The 20,282-nt window shown below is 39.5% G+C and overlaps 1 protein-coding gene across 5 annotated transcripts in view; it reads right to left on the reverse strand.

The window, feature by feature from the left end:
• Positions 1-6,983: 6,983 nt before the first annotated feature.
• Positions 6,984-20,282, reverse strand: part of birc6 (baculoviral IAP repeat containing 6) — a 242,598-nt gene continuing 229,299 nt past the window's right edge. For all 5 annotated transcript variants that reach the window (XM_043695518.1, XM_043695521.1, XM_043695519.1 and 2 more), the window contains 2 exons: positions 13,274-13,408; positions 6,984-9,974 (listed from right to left, as the gene is read on the reverse strand). In XM_043695518.1, the coding sequence (XP_043551453.1) occupies positions 9,789-9,974; positions 13,274-13,408 (321 nt within the window). In that variant the 3' untranslated portion in view covers positions 6,984-9,788. The remainder of the gene's footprint in view (positions 9,975-13,273; positions 13,409-20,282) is intronic.

Below are 20,282 nucleotides of genomic sequence, written 5' to 3' on the forward strand. Positions count from 1 at the left end.
TTCAAGTTTCACAACATCTTTCCGATAGGAAGGAGACCAGAATTGCATGCAATATTCCAACAGTGGCCTAACCAATGTCCTGTACATCCGCAACATGCCCTCCCAACTCCTGTACTGAATACTCTGACCAATAAAGGGAAGCATACCAAATGCTTTCTTCACTATTCTATCTACCTGTGACTCCACTTTCAAGGAGCTATGAACCTGCACTCCAAGGTCTCTTTGTTCAGCAACACTCCCTAGGACCTTACCATTAAGTGTATAAGTCCTGCTAAGATTTGCTTTCCCAAAATGCAGCACCTCGCATTTATCTGAATTAAACTCCATCTGCCACTTCTCAGCTCATTGGCCCATCTGGTAGTGTGAAGGAAATCTTAAAATAAATAAATAGAGAAAAACAAATAGTGTCAGACATTATGTCACTCAGAGCTGGCTCGGAGGGAGCTGGATTAATGTCAAGGACTCTCCATTTTGTGTTAGGGAGGAGACTGACCTCTGAACTGCCTTAACCACAGTCAGTGTTTTATTACTGCTGTTGGTGTTTCCTATTGAGGAGGAGAGCTTTTCTTTTTGTCTCTTCCCCTTGTTTCAGTTCGACATTGTTTTGATTTTTTGTTTATCTTTATTGTTTGTTGTGATTGTTTTTTCTGGAAAAAATTTTAAAAGGATAAATACAGATTTACACACGTTTCATTCTTCATTTTGCCCTATACCTCCACACAGACGACATAGGTGCTGGGGAAAAATAAGCACTCCCACTGTCAGGCGGGAATGTTGGGGGGTGGCGAAGAAGAAGAAAAAAACAGGAGTGTCAGACATTCTGCTCAAAAGAACAAAAAGTGTCAGAGGTTCTGTTCACTCGGAGAGCTGGCTCTGAGGGAGCTGGATCAGTGGTGAAAGACTCTCCATTTTGTGTTAAGGAGGGGACTGACCTCTGAACTGCCTGGACCACACGGTCAGTTTTACCCCTGTTGCGTTTCCTACTAAGGAAAGGAGTTTTCTTTTTTTCTCTCTCCTCCATGTTTCAGGTAGACAGCTTTGATTTTTGGTTTCTTTATTGTGATTGTTTTTTTTCTGGGTTTCTTTCTGATTATTTATGTTAATTTGAGCTGTGCCACCACCACCACCACTGCTGCTGCTGCAGCCTGGGCCTGCTCCTACTGGAAAATGTTTTAAAAAACAGGAGAAATAAAGGTTTACACACTTGTTGTTGTTCACTGTGTCCTATACCTGCACACACGACGTGGGTGTTGGGGAAAAATAAGTACTACTGCTGTTAGGTGGTAGTGAGAGGGAAAAATATGGCAAAAGCAAAAAAAAAGTGTCAGAACTCCTGGAAAAAATGTCAGACCATTCTGTGAGCCAGCTCGAAGGGAACTGGATCAGTGTCAAGGACTCTCCACATGTAAATAAAGGGTAACTTACTGACAGGATACAAACCTCTGTGAAGTTCTCTCAGTATAAATATCAAGATTGCTTGCTTTCCCATACAATTAAATGTATGTGCTCTCTTAAAATGTAGATCGGTTAGCACGCACACAAAAAGTAAACAGCAGATTCAGAAGGTCTCCTCAGTTGAGGTACAGGTTTTGGACTGGGTGTTTAGAGCCCATATAAATAAAGGTCACTTGGTGATGAGATACCAGCCTATGCAATTATTTCAACTGGAAGCAGCAGGCATGTGTTCTAAAGCTGCTGGTTTATTTGAATCACCTTGGATACAATTTTTAAAAAATCTTTCATCAATCTGCTTGTAACACCAGAAGAGTAAGGATCTCCATTAATAGTTAACACCTGCCTCTGAATCTCGCTGTTCTGATAAGAATCCTGTATTTCATCTCCAAAGTGAACCACTCCCCATCTTGCAACCGCTCTATCTTCAGCAGCATTTCAGCTATACTGGCAATCCTGTGTATAAACAACTGAAATAACTTAGACTTTGATATTGATTCACTCGACTCTCAAATCCATTAACTAATTCTGATATCTTTACTTTTAATTAATTTGTAAATTATTTCATTCTTCTTTCTTTCTTTGGATGCACGTGTCAATATGTGTTCTGATCCATTCCGAGTTTTGAATGCAATAATTTTAAAAAGGTGCATTCACTTACAGGTCATGGGCATCATTGGTTGAGCCAGCATTTATTGCCCATCAGAGTTACCCTTGAGAAGGTGGTAGTGAACTGCCATCGTGAATCATCTAGTCCATGTGCTGTCGGCAGACACATAGGGAGTTCGAGGATTTTTACCCAGCAACACGGAAGAAATAGTGACATATTTCCAAGTCAGGATGGTGAATGGCTTGGAAGGGAACTTGCATGTGGTGGTGTTCCCATGTATCTGCTACCCTTGTCCTTCTAGATGGAAGTCATCTTGGGTTTGGAAGTCCTACTTTCCTTTGCCCTAAAGAATTTGCTGGAGGTCATTTTCATTTGGAATTCAAAAATAAAACAATACAGCACAGGAACAGGCCTTCAGCACATCATGTCTGCGCTGATCATGATGCCATTCTAAAGTAATTGCACCTGCCTGCACCTGTATCCCTTTATTCCCTGCCTATTCATGTTTCTACAGCCTACCATCATCTACGTAAAAAATGCACCACACATATCTCCTTTAAATGTTCTCCGTGGCAGTTTAAATCTGTGCATACACTGCCCACGCTTCTATCCACCCCCCCCCCCCCCCACCCCAGCCCAGCCCGCCCGCTGCCCCAGTATTTGCTATTTACACTTGGGAAAAAGACTTCACAGACATACACCACCCCTTTTTTTGTAAATAAAACAGAGAAGAAAATAAGCAAAAAGGTCAAAAGCCTCCACTGTTACAGACGTGGAGGAATGAGTATAAATATAGGTCACTGAGTAGTATGAAGGAACAGAAGGACCTTGAAGTGCATTTAAACAGCTCCCTGAAGGCAGTTGGACAGTGAGATAATATGGTAAGGAAGACATAGCAGATACTTGTTATCTTAGTGCCCTCTTGTGGTGCATCTTAGTGCCCTCTTGTGGTGCAATGGTAGTGTCTCTGCTGGGGACTAGGTGGTTATGCTGAAATTGTGTAAAATCACAGCATGCAGTTCTCATCATCACACCATGGGTACATCGTCATAGTACTTGCAAATATACCGAAGATTTAAAAAAAATGTTTGGGCGCGTATTTGCAAGTGTTGTAATTTACAGATCCACAGATCAAGAGCCAGAATTAGAGTCCCTACAGTATGGAAACAGGCCATTTGGCCCAACAAATCCACACACCAACCCTTCGAATAGTAACCCACCCAGACCCATTTCCATACATTTATCCCTGACGAATACACCTAACACTATGGGCAATTTAGCATGGCCAATTCACCTAACTTGCACATCTTTGGATTTTGGGATGAAATTGGAGCACCCGGAGGAAACCCATGCAGACACGGGAGAATATGCAAACTCCACACAGTCACCAGAAGTGGGAATCGAACCCAAGTCCCTGGCGCTGAGAGGCAGCAGTGCTAATCACTGAACTACCGTGCCACCCCAAAGTGGGAATAAGCTGAATGGCTCCTTAAGAGCTGGCATAGACATAAGTCAAATGGTCAATAAAGCATGGAGTTGGAAAAAGGACAGCAGGTCAGGCAGCATCCAAGGAGTAAGAGAGTCGACATTTCAGGAATAACCCTTTTTTTAGGGGCTGAAGAAGGGTTATGTCCAAAACTCCTTGGATGCTGCCTTACCTGCTGTGCTTTTTCCAGTGCCATGCTTTATCAATGCTGACTTGCCACCATCTGCAGTCCTCACTTTCACCTATAAGTCAATGGTCTCCTTCCATGCTGCAAATTTCCATGATTCTGTAATCTGTAGTTGACTAATAGCAAGTTGAGAGGAATCTGAGATACAGAAACAAAAATAAAGATATACAAACACAAAGAGAGATAAGAGGAGACTACAACGAAACATAGAACTATAGGAAAAAGGGTAAATAAATAGCAAATAGGACAGAAACGTCAAGGGGAAAAAGCTTAGTGGGGGTGTCAACAAATATTCCAGTAGAGTTGGATCTGCTATAACATTGCAGTCCTATTTTCATGCAATCCTGCGCTATAAGAAAATCGTATAATAACAGCATCATCTAACCTAATGGGGACGGAATTGCGATACAACTGTTACATGCTCTAGAAACAGTGTCCCCAGTTCGTCAATTACATTATTGTGAATTTGCATTAATGAAGCATGCGTTATAGCAGAACTACCTGTATTACGCTGATGGAAGATTACAATATACACTATCAGCCATAACATAGCAGTGATGATACATGCAAAATAATAATTCTGAAGTCAAAAACTAACAAGGGTCTGTGTCCAGCAATTAAGAGTGGTAACAATATGTTACTGTTTATAGTGTTACTCCCAATCACACGTCAATCTGATGGGCTGCATTTATTATTCAAAGCAAATTTGCAACCTTGTGATTCCAAAGATAGTGTTACTACTGGATTAACTAAACCAGACTGATTCACGGACTTCAGAAGAGGAAATCACAATAAAAGGAAAAACAAAACTCCTAAAAAAAGTGACAAAATAGTTTAAGCATTTGATATTTGTATCATAATTCAAGGTGTTTTGAGTTGCTGTTTTAAATGTTATAAACATGAAACATAAAGCCAATATTAGAGCCCTCTTCTGGCACAGTGGTAGTATCCCTGCCCTGGAACAGCGAGATCAAGTTTCAAGTCCCATCTACTCTAGAGGTGTGTAATAACATTTATGAACAGTTTGATTTAAAATACAGGTAAAAAGCCAATTTTCATGAAGACAGTGCTTTGCTTTTTTTTCCTAAAAGATTTACACCAGCTATTTGGACTTTGAAATAAAAGTAAATTCTAAATTTGTGCAGAGCACCAAATCTGAGGGAATAGTCCAAGTAGAACCGCAAAAATTTACAAGACAACAATAAACTTACAGGCTTGGCAAACTAGTTTCAATACAGCAAGTGACGACATATCAGGTTTTGATAAGATAAGTGAGGATCTGAATGGAAAAGAATAGCAAAGGGTTCTGAAAACAGAAAATATGAATAATGAAATAGTAACATGGGTTAAACAAGACAACAATCATGAAACAAGACAAGCCCAAACCCAAGCAACTATTTCCAGAGGGATAGAATTGAAAAGTTATGCCAAGGTCATATGGAACCTTGGTTAAAACACACTTGGGAGTAATGTGCAGAGTTTTAGTCACCATATTATAAAAAAAATTAGAATGCAAAAAGGATTTACAAGTATGACAGTAGAACTACGAGTTTCTATTTGACAGATGGTGTCTAATTTCTCATGGAGAAAGCTTTGGGACAATCTAAAAGAAATCTTTGCTAGTTTGCATCTATTTCCACTTGAGAATTAAAGCTGCAGGCCTTCATTATAAAATAATCATCGAGAAATCAAGCAGCCAATTCAGAAGAAAAATCTTTACCCAGAAAATAGTAAAAATATGGACCTCATTAGCAATGGCAGTACTTCAGATGAATCATATTGATGCATTTCAGGGGATGCAAGTATCTGAGGGAGAAACGAATATAGGATTATGCAGATAGGGTTGAAGCATAACACAAATTCTAGTGTGAACTGACTGGATGAATTGGCCAGTTTCAGTGCTGTACATTGTGTATATTTTCTTTTATGCAATATAAACTGCTGCTCCCTTTTAGTGTAATGCCCAAGTTTTCCACTTAAGTAAATTTATCCCACAAGTAAACTTATCCTACATATTGACTTTAAGGCAGCTTTAGCGTACAATCTATTGTGGCCATAAGCATTAGCTGATTCCCCAATTGTACTAATTTAATAGTTTGTGACATCATCTTCAGAATTCCCCTATGCAATTCTTTTTTAAAATGCAAAGTCAACCGAAAATTGAGTTGTGAAATTCCACATTTGTGCATTCAGGAAACATGATTTATGCCATCATGATATAACAAAGTAAGACACTCTGAAGCCAACACACCATCTGCTTAAGGATACTGACTGAATCAAAGCCACTCTTTAAATAAGAACAAGCTCCTTAATAGGTAAAGAACCTTAAACAGAAGTGGATTACTGAATACCCAGCTAATGCACAAACATCATTAATATTAATTAGGTATCAGGATTTCTTGACATATCCTTCACGAACTACCACTAAACCCCAGCCCCGAAAACCTCTTTACAATGGGCAAACCTCATCACAAACAAGCAGTTGCTCAACTGAGCTTACACAAGGGCCAACTCTTCAGTGAGATCAAGTTCCAGATATTCATCTTCAGATTGACCTTCCAGATTCTTAAATTTACATGCACTTCATAATAAGATCCCTTCAGAAGGTAGCAACCATGTGAATAAGCCATGTTTTTTAAATTATTAATGGGAAGAGTATTACTGGTGAGGTCAGCATTTATCACCCATCCCGAATTGACCAGAGGACAGTTAAGAGTTAAACATATTACTGTGGGTCTGGAAACAGATAGGCCAGACCAGGTAAGGAAGGCAGATTTCCTTCCCTAAAATGACATTAATGAATCAGATGGGTCTTCACACTGACAATGGCTACATGGTCACCATGAGAGCAGATATTTATTGAATTCAAATTTCACCATCTGCCATAGTGGGATTTGAACTCATGCCCCCGAAATATTAGCCTGGAGGTCTGAATTACCCGTTCACTAACACTAGCACTACACCACTATTTCCCTCATGATTATCAATTTAACAAAGGATTTTAAGTTTGGTTACTACTTTTGCTATTAAATGCACCATCACAAGCCACATGCTTGACCTGATGTGTCCATTTCATGCTCCTAGGCAAAGAACTAGTGGATATTTTAACATTAAAACATTTTAAAATCGCAAATCCTGTTTTGGATATGCAACAAACTTCTCATTGCTTTCTCATACAAGGTCTCACATATGTCACGGATAATGCTCCCCTGAGACACTCATCTCTGACCAGGGATAACAGCACAAAATTGATCCATCCACTGTGCACTTTGTTTATTTGCAGACACACTGCCAACATTGTGCTTTGCAATACAATAGCATTTATTAAAAACATTTGATAATCTACATCATGTACAAAAGTGTAGTATTGAGTAGGCAACTACAGAAGTAGTCAAAATGTAGAATACCAATTTTTCTGACATTTTCAATACTGAAGAAATTCTCAATATTATAGATGCAAGATCATTGCTATTTTTCAAATAATTCCTTTTTCATGTTATTTATCTGTACATCCCACTTTAATTTGTGCTGTTAATCTATCATGCAATAGGAGGGAAACTTATAAATCCCTCACACTAGCCATATGAAACTCACTCCACCATCTAATTAGAAATTTAAAGCCAGTCCAACAACAGTAAGAGTGCAAGTGTAGACTGGCAACTGCCAGTGCAGCAATGCCCTTGTGTGACAATATCTTGCGTATCATTCAACTTGTATTTTGAATGAATCATAGTGGAAATTACTGGTTCAAGTGTAGAATGCGTCATTACATCCAATCAAATGGGAGACTCGGGTGAACCCCTTTTGCACTGTATAAAACCCAACTGCCTTTAAAGATTAGAAGGAACCAAGCTGATTAAACTCGGTCCTTGATAGCATGTAGACTTCAACAGTTAAACTGGACCCAGGCTAATGACTGGGCAAAGAGACTCATGTCAAATAGAGCACAACTTCTCTGTCCTTGATATCACTAATTGTTATGCTCTGCAACAAAATGGGCAAACCTCATCACAAACAAGCAGTTGTTCAACTGAGCTTATACAAGGGCCAACTCCTAAGTGAGATCAAGTTCCAGATATTCACCTTCAGATCGACTTTCCAGATTCTTCAATTTGCATGCACTTCATAACAAGATCTGTTCGGAAGGTAGCAACCATGTGAATAAGCCATGTTTATTTTTAATGACCTACCCCAGTTTCTATGTACATCAGGCACCATTATTTGCTGCCTGTGATGGAGTCAAATGAATATAATGGACTGTGTCTTCTTAGTGTATGCACTCAAACCAGCCTGCACTAGTGTTCTGTAGAGTTTCATATAATGTGATGGTAAGCCACATAAGCTGTCTTCCAGGATACAGACAACTGTAAGATCCAAATTCAATGATAAAACAGATAATCTTCAGAAAACACGAGTGGGTAAACTGAAATCATATTTGAACACATACAGGATATGATCAGCAATAACGTAAAGACACAGAATACATCTGCCTCATTCTCTGTTGGGATAATGAACTTTAAAGTCAGTATTTAGGAATATTAAGCAATTTTAAATCTTTCCAAAAACATTAACTGTTCAAATCATGTGAGAAATATCTCAGTTTCAATGGACAGCTTAGCTTAGCAATCCAGTTCTGCTTAGCCACTGATTTGGCGGTAATAATGTTTGTGACTTATTCAGTCAGCTTACTTAATGTAGGTTTGATTTCAGGAACTTCTGGAAATCTGTCTGGTCTTCTCTTTCTCTAAGCAAGATTTTGTTGTTAAGAAGCCTTAATGTTACTGTAGATTAAAGTAATGTTGATGATCTACCATGCATTTTTTGGGCTCTTTGAAATAAATTGATTGCTCAACCTGGATGCTCATGTAGCCTAACAATCTTTAGAATAAACACTGAATAATTATAGCCATGTGCTTGATTTATAAAAGTGAAAAGATATAAATTGGTAGTTGACAAAATAGTGTCAAGTAGTCAATAGTTAGGTACTAGTACAATGAACTTGCAGCAATACATTCAAACTTATGGGCCAAGTATTATTACAATAACTAACATTCTTTTTGCCTGCCTACCAATGACAACTGCACAAAGTCTACTTCATTAATTAGCACCTCTGACATTTATCAATCAGCTTTAAAACCAAGCCTGTCAGACCTCTGGGAAGTCTGAAGCCAGCCAGCAGAAAATGCACAAGAACCACCCAGAACAATCTGCTCAATTTCACATGAAGCTGTGCACATGTACCTACATCCTACCACACTTGAAAGAATAGCGACACGCACCCATTGCCTCAAAACAACTAAAATCAATTATTTGCCCTCAAGTTGTTACTGTAAGGCTATATATTCAAGTGTAATAAAATTTGATTCTTGCAGTGTTTCATAACGCCAGAGGCCAATATGCATTTATGTGAACCAAAGCAGTTATATTTATTAAAAATGTATTTAAGACTCATCATAAAAACGTTCATGAATTCAGTAATTAACAGTACTGTTAACGTACCAGTAATCAATCGTAGCTGTATAGCATGTTCATTCATCTTTTATTGAAGTTACAGGAGTTTGTAGAAATTTACTATGAGCAATGAATATGGCCAAACATCGTTTTGGAGGGAGAGATGAGAAGGGGAATGGGGTAGGGGCTATCAACCTAAGATCTGTATTTTTAAATAAGCGAAGTACCTATAAGGATGACAATATATTCCTGGTTACAACTGTCCTCTAATGGTCAAATCTGAAAGATTAACATTCGGTAAACATTCTAATGTATTTCCCTTATATCAGTGATTTATCCGTTTCTCATCAGTGTATACATGAACAATTTGTTTCAAACATACCATGTAGTGGTTATGTCACAATCGAAAAATAAAAGCACAAAAAAGTTTACACTCTTTTACAGGTAAATAAAAGATCATATTGATTTAAACAGTTTTACCTTTAAGGGCATAGCATAGTTCAATTTTATTACCTATTACATAATTAGCTTCTTACATACAAATATTGACAAAGTTTGGCTTGTGCTCCAAAGCCGAGTCTTTCAAGTCCACGCAATGCAGATCATAATTTGACATCATTAGGGGAGTGGTCTCTGCTGCTGCTGGGCTTTTCTTCGCCCTCTGATATAGGTTCTGTTTCACCCGTTGCAGCATCTTCAGTTTTCTCCACTGCCTCATCACACTCCGGCTCAAGACCCTCCGGGCAGGGAAGTTTCAGCAACTCTTCACGTAGCTGAGCAGTATGGCGCTGAAAGATAATTAGATAGCACTTAGCATGCGATGTCTGTTTAGTGGGTTTTACATTCATTCTACACCATTCTTCTCATAAAAACTAAATGTTTAATATAATTCTGAAACCGTACTGACAAAATGAGGACAGCTCGGTCAAAAATGTAGCCCATTCCCCTTCTTCGTTTGAAAGAAGCAGAAGTCTAAGTAAAGATCAGTATTGATCATAATCAGAGTTAAAAATCACACAACACCAGGTTATAGTCCAACAGGTTTAATTGGAAGCACACTAGCTTTCGGAGCGACGCTCCTTCATCAGGTGAAGGAGCATCGCTCTGAAAGCTAGTGTGCTTCCAATTAAACCTGTTGGACTATAGCCAGGTGTTGTGTGATTTTAAACTTTGTACACCCCAGTCCAACACCGGCATCTCCGAATCATGATCATAATCAGGATTACAACGACAATGTGGAATACTATGAAACCAATTGGAGAGAATTTATGTTGCATTATAGATATGCATCAGTTGTCTCCTGTTGCTAAACCAACTTGCCAATTTTGTAAAATTCTACAATTCTTTTAAAAAAATCAATCCATCAGTTCCCTTGCCACTCAAGCTACAATCCTCCTCCTTCGCCTGTCCTATCAGTTCACAATACTGCTCTTCACCATGAAACCCCTCACTACAGGTTCACGTTGCCTCCCTGCTCTTATTATGTTTACTTTCCTATCCTATCCTTACCCAATGCCAATTACACTTCCCTGATTTCTTCTATTCCTAGTTCACCCGGACAATTTTTATTCACAAATCTCTAAAGTTGCAGCTTAGCGAGCACAATTAATTTTTAGTGTTACATTTTTATTGTTGAAGCTGTATACTGTGTGAACAATCAGAAGTGTTACAGGACAGATGCTGTGATGATTAGTACCTGCTGAATCAAGTGAACAGCCTCAGAATTAAATGTGCAATATGTCTTATCCTACACCCAGCACCAATCAAATAATGCAAACCTTGACCAATTTCCCATCACCGTTCCCAAATCGACTTGACAATATTGTCATAGCATTAAGGACTGCAAAGTAGGACCCCAGCACTGATCTCGGTGGAACTCCATTCACTACATCTCAGGATGCAGCTACTCAAAAAAAAAAGGCTCCATTCATCCTTACTCTTCTATTAGCTAGCCATATCCTTTATCCATATTAATAAGTTAAGCCCCAACCTACCCGCTTTTATTTGATAATAACTTTTAATATGGCACCTTATCATTAAAGGATGGCAGGTTTATTGTATCATTAAGGTTTGAAGTTCAGCTTTAAGTGAAAATGAAGAAAAGCATTAAGCAAAAAACAAAATTAAGAAAATACTGAATTAGCTAATTAGTTTGTGGCATGATTGACAGATAAGTAGGGCATAAAATGTGGCTGGCAGGTGCAGGGCACAGGCAGAGTTCAAAAGGTAATGTCAAGAATTAAAAAGGGAAGGTGATTAGCAAGTATTTGGTAAGAAATTCTACATTCTACTTTCCAGTCTCCAGTTTATAACAGTCTGTAAAGTGAGGTAGGGTAACTCGGTCACATGGAAATGCATCCAGTGGCATGTGGGATGTTGCATATGTTTTGCATGGCTTAGACATCCAAGTTTCAGGACGTGTCACCATCTGCAGAAACTGAAGTACCAGGTCTCAGAACTTAAGCAACTGCTTGAGTCATGTGGAACATCTGCTACGTTGAAAACTACATGGATAGTACATTCAGAGTGTGGGCATGCTACAAAATAACACTGATCTTAATAGGGAGAAGGAGAAGGAGATGGCTTATAAAGTTGCCATAAAGAAACCAGCAGCTAGAACACTAGGTGTGTTTTAAAATATAATTAAAGAGGAACGAGAAACTGAAGAGGAAAAGGGAATAGCACACTGAAGTAAACAGGTGGAAATAAATAAAAGGACAACTGCAAAAAGTTTCAATGTATATTAATAAGAAAGGAATAGCAAAGAATTTTTTTTAAAAATACAGTGTCTATCTTTAGAGGGAATTACAAAAAGCCTACTAGAAGTACTAGGGAACCAAGGGACTAGCAAGAACGACAAACTAAAAGAAATTAGTGTTAATGAAGACGTAGCAGTGGGAAAATTAATGGGACTGAAAATTGGTAAATCCTGAATGTTCCGAGAGTGTTGATAGAGCTGGCTATAGAAACAGTAGATGCATTGATCATCTTTCAGAATTCTGTACATTCTGGAACAGTTCCTGCAGATTACAAAGTAGTAAATGCTTCTATTTAAGAAAGAGGAAAGAGCAAACTCAGAACTGCACACTTGTAATAGAGAAAACTCTGGAAATTAATTATAAAGAATGTGACAGTTGGATAGCTAGAAAATCGGAAGGTGCTACTGAAGGAGATCTGATAATCATGACAATACTGTAGGTGTAATCTTAACATATGGACTGAAGTAGTTCAAGGCAGCAACTGACTGTCATTTTTCAAGACTAATTAGGGATGGACAATAAACGGTGACCTGGATATACAGTCATAGAATCAGAGTTATACAACAGGGAAACAGACCTTTTGGTCTAACTCGTCCATGCCACCAGATATCCTAAACCGATCTGGTCCCATTTGCCCATATCCCTCTATTCCCTTCTATTCATGTACCCATCCAAATTCCTTTTAATTGTTGTAATTTTACCTGCCTCTCGCACTTCCTCGGACAGCTCGTTCCATACATGCATACCCCTTTGTGTGAAAAAGTTGCCCCTCAAGGTCCCTTTTAAATTTTTCCTCTCACCTTAAATCTGTCCTCTCGCTTTGGACTCCCCTACCCTGGGAAAAAGACTTTGACTATTCATCCTATCCATGCCCCTCATGATTTTATAAACTTCTATAGGTCACCCTGTGGCCTCCAGCACTCCATGGGGAAAAGCTCAAGCCTATTCAGCCTCTCCCTACAGCTCAAAACTTGCAATCCCAGCAGCATCCTTGTAAATCTTTTCTGAATCCTTTCAGGTTTAACAGTATCTTTCCCACAGCTGGTCACAGGCCTCCAGTCCGAAAAACAATCGTCCACTATCACCCTCTGCTTCCCATCTTCAAGCCAATTTTATATCCAATTGGTTAGCTCCCCCGGATTCCATGTAATCGAACTTTGCTAACCAATCTACCATGTGGAACCTTGTCAAACGCCTTGCTGAAGTCCATATGGAAGTCTTTGTTGAAGATTCCCATATCCCAAGAATGAGTAGAAAACAAAATGGTGCACTGAATATAAGGGAGGAAATGCTTTGCTAAATCCTGTAATCGGTTTTCTCAGCCCTACCTTCAAAGCAGCTGCGTGATGAGACATGGTTCTGCCGACCCTCTTGTCACTGCTATACTGCTGGATATCCGCAATCCACTCTTCACACTGGGCCATGACCTCTGTTCTCTTCAAGTAAAAATGTTTGTGTATGACCTAGAACCAAAAGATTCATACAAAAGGTAAGATGTACACTTACAAGTTTTCACTGGCAACTAATGCAGCAAAATATAACAACCAGAGTTACTTCTTCAAAAGAGACAATTAAGGCAGTTCCTCAAGTACATTTGTCATCATCAGCAGAAAACGTGCATGAATTCCCATTGATTTAACCACAGTGTACCTGCTGCAGAGTTTTTTTCCTATTTACTAGGCAACCTCCACTAGGATACTTGCACTGGAAGATCCACCATTCTATTACAGTAAAATTTATATTATGGCATAACATCAATCAGAATACGCTGCCAAATCGAGTCTCCAAAGTCCCTCCACAGGGGTAACCATTGCCATATAAAATACCAATGTTGTCATCAGGAAGTGATTGCAAAAGAACCAACAGAAGGATTTTTCCTTCACTGTTATTAGTGAAAAGAGTCAAAGGCTGAGAGATTCTGCAAGTTGCAGTATGGGTCAAGCCACGTCTACATTCAATTCCTACTTTTACCATTAATTGCAATGTATGAAGCAATAGTTTTGACTCACCGGCACCACCCAATCTCAGTATATGCCAAAACAGCATAAATTTTACTGCTTCTTAAAATTTTTATTCCAAGAGAGATTAACATTGCTAGCAATTGTAGCCCATCTGAAATTGCTCCTTAATTGAGTGGTTTGCTAGGCCATTTTAGAGGGCAGTCGAGGGTTGATAACACTGCCATCGATCTGGAGCCACGCAGAGGTGAGACCAGGTAAGAGCAGCAGATTTCCTTCCCTAAAGATAGCTTTTTATAAAATAATGACAGGTTCAATAATGGTGACTGTGAAACTGTTCATATTCCAATATTTCTCAACTGAATGTTATTTCCATCAGCAGCAGTGATGGGATTTGAACCCTTGACCCAGAGCATTAGTTTCAGCTTCTGGATTATTGGTCCAGTGACACTAACACTACACCCTACACCAATTAATATTGAAAAGCTCCTTACTAATAGCAGACTTTTTTTTTTAATTTTAGAAATACACCAGAATGTTGGTCATGTATAGGTGGTAATTTTGTCAAATGATTATTGACTTGCTCTTTCCCCAGATATTTATTGGCTTTCTTCTTTGGCCTTGTGTTTTCTCAGATTGAAATCAACAAGAAAATAAAGCATAAACTGCAAATCACCACGCTAGTAACTTGCTAGCTGTTTTGCTCAGGGTGTGCCTCATCTGTCAAAGACATCACAAATTTATAGGGTGGCACGGTGGCTAGCACTACTGCCTCACAGCACCAGGGACCCAGGTTCAATTCCAGCCTTGGGTGACTGTCGGTGTGGAGTTTGCACATTCTCTCCGTGTCTGCATGGGTTTCCTCTGGATGCTCTGGTTTTCTCCCACAGTCACAAAGATGTGCAGGTCAGGTAAATTGGCCATGCTAAATTGCCCATAGTGTTAGGTGCATTAGTCAGAGGGAAACGGGTCGGTGTGGTCTGGTTGGGCCAAAGGCCTGTTTCCACACTGTAGGGAATCGAATCTAATCTAAATTGTAACTACGACTCCGACATAGAGGATAAGTCCTTTTCGGGGCCCTGTCCCTTTAGAAATGAGGATAATCTATTTCTCATAGAGGGTGCTGAGTCTTTAAATATCCCTTCCTTTAAAGGTGCTGGAAGCAGGTTCATTAAATATTTTTAAGGCAAAGACAGAGGTTCATAGATTTTGGACAAAACAAAAAAAAAAAGGGTAGAAGGTGTTGGGGTAGGCAGCAATGTGAATAATCAGATCAGCTATGATCTTACTGAATGGTAGAGAATATTGAGGGGTTGAGTGGCTTACTCCAGCACCTCCTGTACAATTTACATGATCATAACCATGTAGTGTTCGGTTAACATGCAAGGTCTGTTTTCCAGAAATACACACAGAGAACGCTGGAGAAACTAAGCAAATCTGGCAGCATCTGTGGTGAGAGAAACAGTGCTGAAGTTTAGTACCCAGTCTGACTCTTCAGAACTGCAAGGTGTTAAAACATCTTTCTTTATACTTTTCACAGAGGTTGAGGAACAGAAAGAGGCAGGTAGCGTAAAGTGCAAAAGACAAAAGATTACTAGTAATGTCGAAAGAGAAAAGACGTAAAATGGGTGTAAATTAAGGTGTGAAAGGGGGAAAATGGGTCCTAACTAAGCAAAGTAAAAGACACAAACAAGGTGATGCAATGACCTACTGGTATTCTTGCTGGATTGTCAATCCAGAGACCCAGGTACCTAGGATCAAATCCCATGATGGCAGAGCAATAAAAGACATCTGGAACACCATTGATGACCATGAATCTATTGCCGATTGTAAGAAAACCCATTTGGTTCATGAATGTACTAAGGGAGGGAAAGTGCCACCTTCATGGTCTAGACCACACAGGACTCCACAATGTGGTTGGCTCTTAACTACCCTCTGGGCAGTTAGCAAGGGGCAATAAATGCTGGCCTAGACAGCAATGCCCTCATCTTGAATGAATGAGGTAAAAAACGTTTTTTTTTAAATGGAGGCAGCGGAGAAAGAGATATACAGATAGAGCACGAACACAAGAAAAAATTAAGAACAGGCATCATGCAGTTAATTTCAGAAGTTACGAAATTCAATACTGAGACCTAGAGGCTTGTAAGTACTCAAGCATAAAATGAAGGTGTTGTTCCTCCTGTTTTCCAAACTTCACATCACCCATTGGGAAGCCTTTTTTAAATTGTTTTTCCTTTGGAAGGTTGCCTCAAGTTCTTCCAAGTCGAGAGTGTGACGCTGGAAAAGCACAGCAGGTCAGGCAGCATCAGAGGAGCAGGAGAGTCGACGTTTCAGGGGTCCACGTTCCTGATGAAGGGCTTATGCCTGAAACGTCAACTTTCCTGATATTTATTTTGGTCAGGCTCAGGGAATTTAATGAAATTGATAACTAGGCTCTCCTGAGTGTTGATCATTCAGACACAGCACTAACGTGTCTACCTCAGCTCCACACAATCTACACTTCAGCATTATGCACAGAGCAGACAGGGAGGGTGAGATGGACATCTATCCATTTCCTCTACTATAGAAAGGATAGAACAATCAAAATGCAAGTCAGCATCATGGTGGCACAGTGGTTAGCACTGCAGCCTCACAGTGCCAGGGACCCGGGTTCAATTCCAGCCTCGGGCATCTGTCTGTGTGGAGTTTGCACATTCTCCCAGTGTCTGTGAGAGTTTCCTTCGGGTGCTCCTGTTTCCTCCCACAATCCAATCCAAAGATGTGTAGGCTAGGTGAATTGGCCGTGCTAAAGTGCCCATAGTGTTAGGTGTATTAGTCAGAGGGAAATGGGTCTGGGTTGGTTACTCTTCCGAGGGTCGGTGTGGACTTGTTGGGCCAAATGGCCTGTTTCCACCTTGTAGGGAATCTAATCTACTCCCTGGTCCATTCCAGTAACTAACTCGAGGGTCAGACAGTTAGAAAAAATTAACTATGGGAGGCTTCTATACAATTAAAAAATTTCCAGGTAAGTTCAATTTGAGCTAAATATTGTCAGTTTTCATTCCAAGTGCTCACTCAAATAGAAATACTTTGCATTTACACATTGTTATTTTCTAAATCAAGCCCCTCAATAACACAGATCCCATTATGCACTTCCTTCTAGCTAGTTCCATTGTACATTGCTACACACTGTATTAAAACTATGGCATTTAGATCAAAAGAAATTGTGCTGAAATTTCAATTTAAAAAATCATTTAGGAAAATGGGCTTTGCTGACTGGGTCATTTATTGCCCATCTCAAAATGGCCCTTGAGATGATGGTAGGTGAGTTGCCTTCTCAAACTGCTCCAGTCCATTCGTTGTAGGTAGGCCCACAATGCCACAAGGGAAGAAATTCCAGACTTCAACCCAACAACACTAAAGCAATGGCGATGTACTTCCAAGTCAGGATGAGGAGTGGCTTGGAGCAGAATTTGCAGGTGGTGGTGTTCCCATGTACCTGCTGCCTTTGATGCTCTAAATAGTAGTGGTCATAGGTTTGGAAGGGACTATGAAAGGAATCTTGGGAATTTCGGCCCTTTATCTTTTAGATGGTACACACTCTTGCTACTGAGTATATGATGAAGGGACTGAATGTTTGTAAACGTGGTGCCAATCAAGTGGGTTGCTTTGTCCTGGTGTCCAGCTTGAGTGTTGTTAGAGCTGCACTCATCCAGACAAATAGTGAACATTGATCATACTCTGGGCTTTTGCCTACTTGATGGTGTACAGGTTTGGGAAGACATCATCACCACCTTCTATTTGGTGCTTAGCTCTCCGGCTTGCTGATCCCATCTACTGTACAATTTCTCATTAAAAACAAGCTTATTTCTTACTGTGGTGTTGTCTCAGAGGGCAGTTTGATGTCGACTACCATATACCTTAAAATCATTCAAACGTTTACCGATGTCCTTGCTGATTTGCAGACACCCCATCCTTCAATACATTCAATTCAAAATTCACACTCTTGTCTATCCTTCTTTAATTTTCTACTTGAGCCTTGTATCTCTTCTCCCACATTAACTGACTCCAATTAAAGGATTCCCTCATAAATAAATATACAAAGAAACTGGTCTTCATGTTCTACGTGGTTCAGCATCTTGCAGATTTGAAAACAACTTTTAAAATTCTTTTGTATGATATACACAAGATCTACGAAACCTTCAAAGGTTACAACTTATATAGAAAGCACACCTGAATTTCCATAAGCTGTCCAATTCAGTGAACTACAGACTGAAGCAAAGCAGTCTCAGGTTTCCTGCAAAGTTAGTTAGTGGTAGCCATTTGAAAGTATACAACGATGGCAGAGGCAAAAACAAGTTCCCCAAACACTCCTCCTTTACAGAAGCTACTGGTATCTGCTAGAAACATCTGTTCCTCCACCAGCTCAATGATCAGGAATTCAATTGACTAGGTGTATCAAATGTTAAATCAATCACTCTGTCATGATGTTGCAGTCTGCTACCTTATGGCACTCAATACAGACAGGTGTAAATTCAAGGCAGAGAATCTACCAAAACAGCCATAGAGTTTCAGTTAGACCTTGCTAAAAGTGACTGGAATTAATGTTGGAATAACAAATTCTTATTTCCTGCATGCTTTCAATAAGAAGTTGGCTAACTTCTTTGCCCAGTATCTGAACAAGAGTGCAAAGCATGAGGAAGAGTTAAATATCTAGACAAGGAACCACAGTGCAGCAACAGGCCTTCGGCCCTCTGAGCCAAAGCTGCCGCATTTTGCTCTTCCATACTAAAATGGTCTTCACTACAGGATCTGTATCCCTCTATTCCCTTCCTATTCATGTACTCATCCAGGTGCTTCTTGAAAGCTGCTATTATGTCTGCTTCCAGCATCACCTCTGGCAACGCGTTCCAGGCACTCACCACCCTTTGTATGAAAAGAGGGCCTCGCACATCTCTTTTAAACATTCCTTCCCACCACCCCCCCAAACCTTGAACCTCCACTCGGGAAAAAGCCTCATACTTTCCACTCTATTCATACCACTGACACAATATTCCAAGTTCCAATATTCTTGGAGCAGGCACTCAGTAAGCTTAGCATCTTAACAGGAAAGAGGATAGACCCCTTCAAAAAACACTAGTTACACTTCCACTAGCAAGAAAGTCACTAGTTTAAAAAGATAATTAAGAAAACCTAATACAGAAATGGCCTTTTCCACCATCTTCTCTACAAAGCTTTTTGTGAGATGGTAATTTAGCTTATTGTTGAGCACACACCCACAGATTTATCAATTTGGTACAATATTATGCGTGACAACCAGTTTTTAAAATTTTTTAATCTTTAGCAGGATGACTGATAAGTACTGACATTTTTCAAGACCAATATTCTAGATCTTACAGCAATGTGTGTTCAATCTCAATGTTCCAATATAGTCAGCACATTCCTATTATGAAACTTCATCACTGTCCATGCCCTTACAAATAAAAATGTAAGCAGATCCAATTTAACAAGATTAATGTCCAAACTCTGTATCCGGGACAGCACATGAAAACTGTAGGAGATCCTTCTAGAATGTACAATTGCCTATAATATTCCTAAAGGAAAACAAATGATGCAGAAACTTCTCTTCTTGCATTCATTGGAATTATTGCATTTGTTTCAAAGTTCTAATATTATGACAATTTATATTAAAAGGAGAAAAAGGTGCAGGTCATTAAGCAGGTCAACCCTGATTGGCTGAGGTATTACCATAAAAAAACACAATAGGGACCATAGATTCCATGAGCTCCTGGGCAACTCAAAAAAGTCACAAGGCTTAAACATATTCTTTTTGTTTGCTGAAAATGGGATTCCTGCATAAGAATGTAGTTTGCTTCAAGCAAGTGTAACTAAGCTGCGTTACCAGCTTGACTGATATTCTTAACCTCTTGTTAATTTGGGAAGTAATACACTCAAGATTTCCCAAAAAGTGCTGCTCAATCATGAAATAACATCTAACAGCTGGCATTTGGTTTTGGGTTTTGCAGGCTGGAAACAGTCTGTACTCTGCATGTTATGAACAAAGAGAGACACCGTTTGAATTTATTAACCAATCACAGGGTTATATGCACATTATCAGACATCACTTTGGTACTGAAATTCAAACACAACATTGCTCAAGAGTGTGGTAGAAGAATGCTCGTTTGTCTGAACATCTGACAACAGCATTAGTATAAAATACCACTACTACAGGCATTGCATACTAATAGCATAATGCCTGTCTAACCTGTTGTTCAAATATTTGAGCTACTTTGCCTTTTCAGGGTTATCTGATCCAAAGGTATCAGCTTTTCACCCATATGGGAGTTGGAGCAACTCACAGCAAACAACGATCTGATCAGGATAGCTTTGATATGTTTTT

Source organism: Chiloscyllium plagiosum, chromosome 9, assembly GCF_004010195.1.
Source record: "Chiloscyllium plagiosum isolate BGI_BamShark_2017 chromosome 9, ASM401019v2, whole genome shotgun sequence".
NCBI lineage: Eukaryota > Metazoa > Chordata > Chondrichthyes > Orectolobiformes > Hemiscylliidae > Chiloscyllium > Chiloscyllium plagiosum.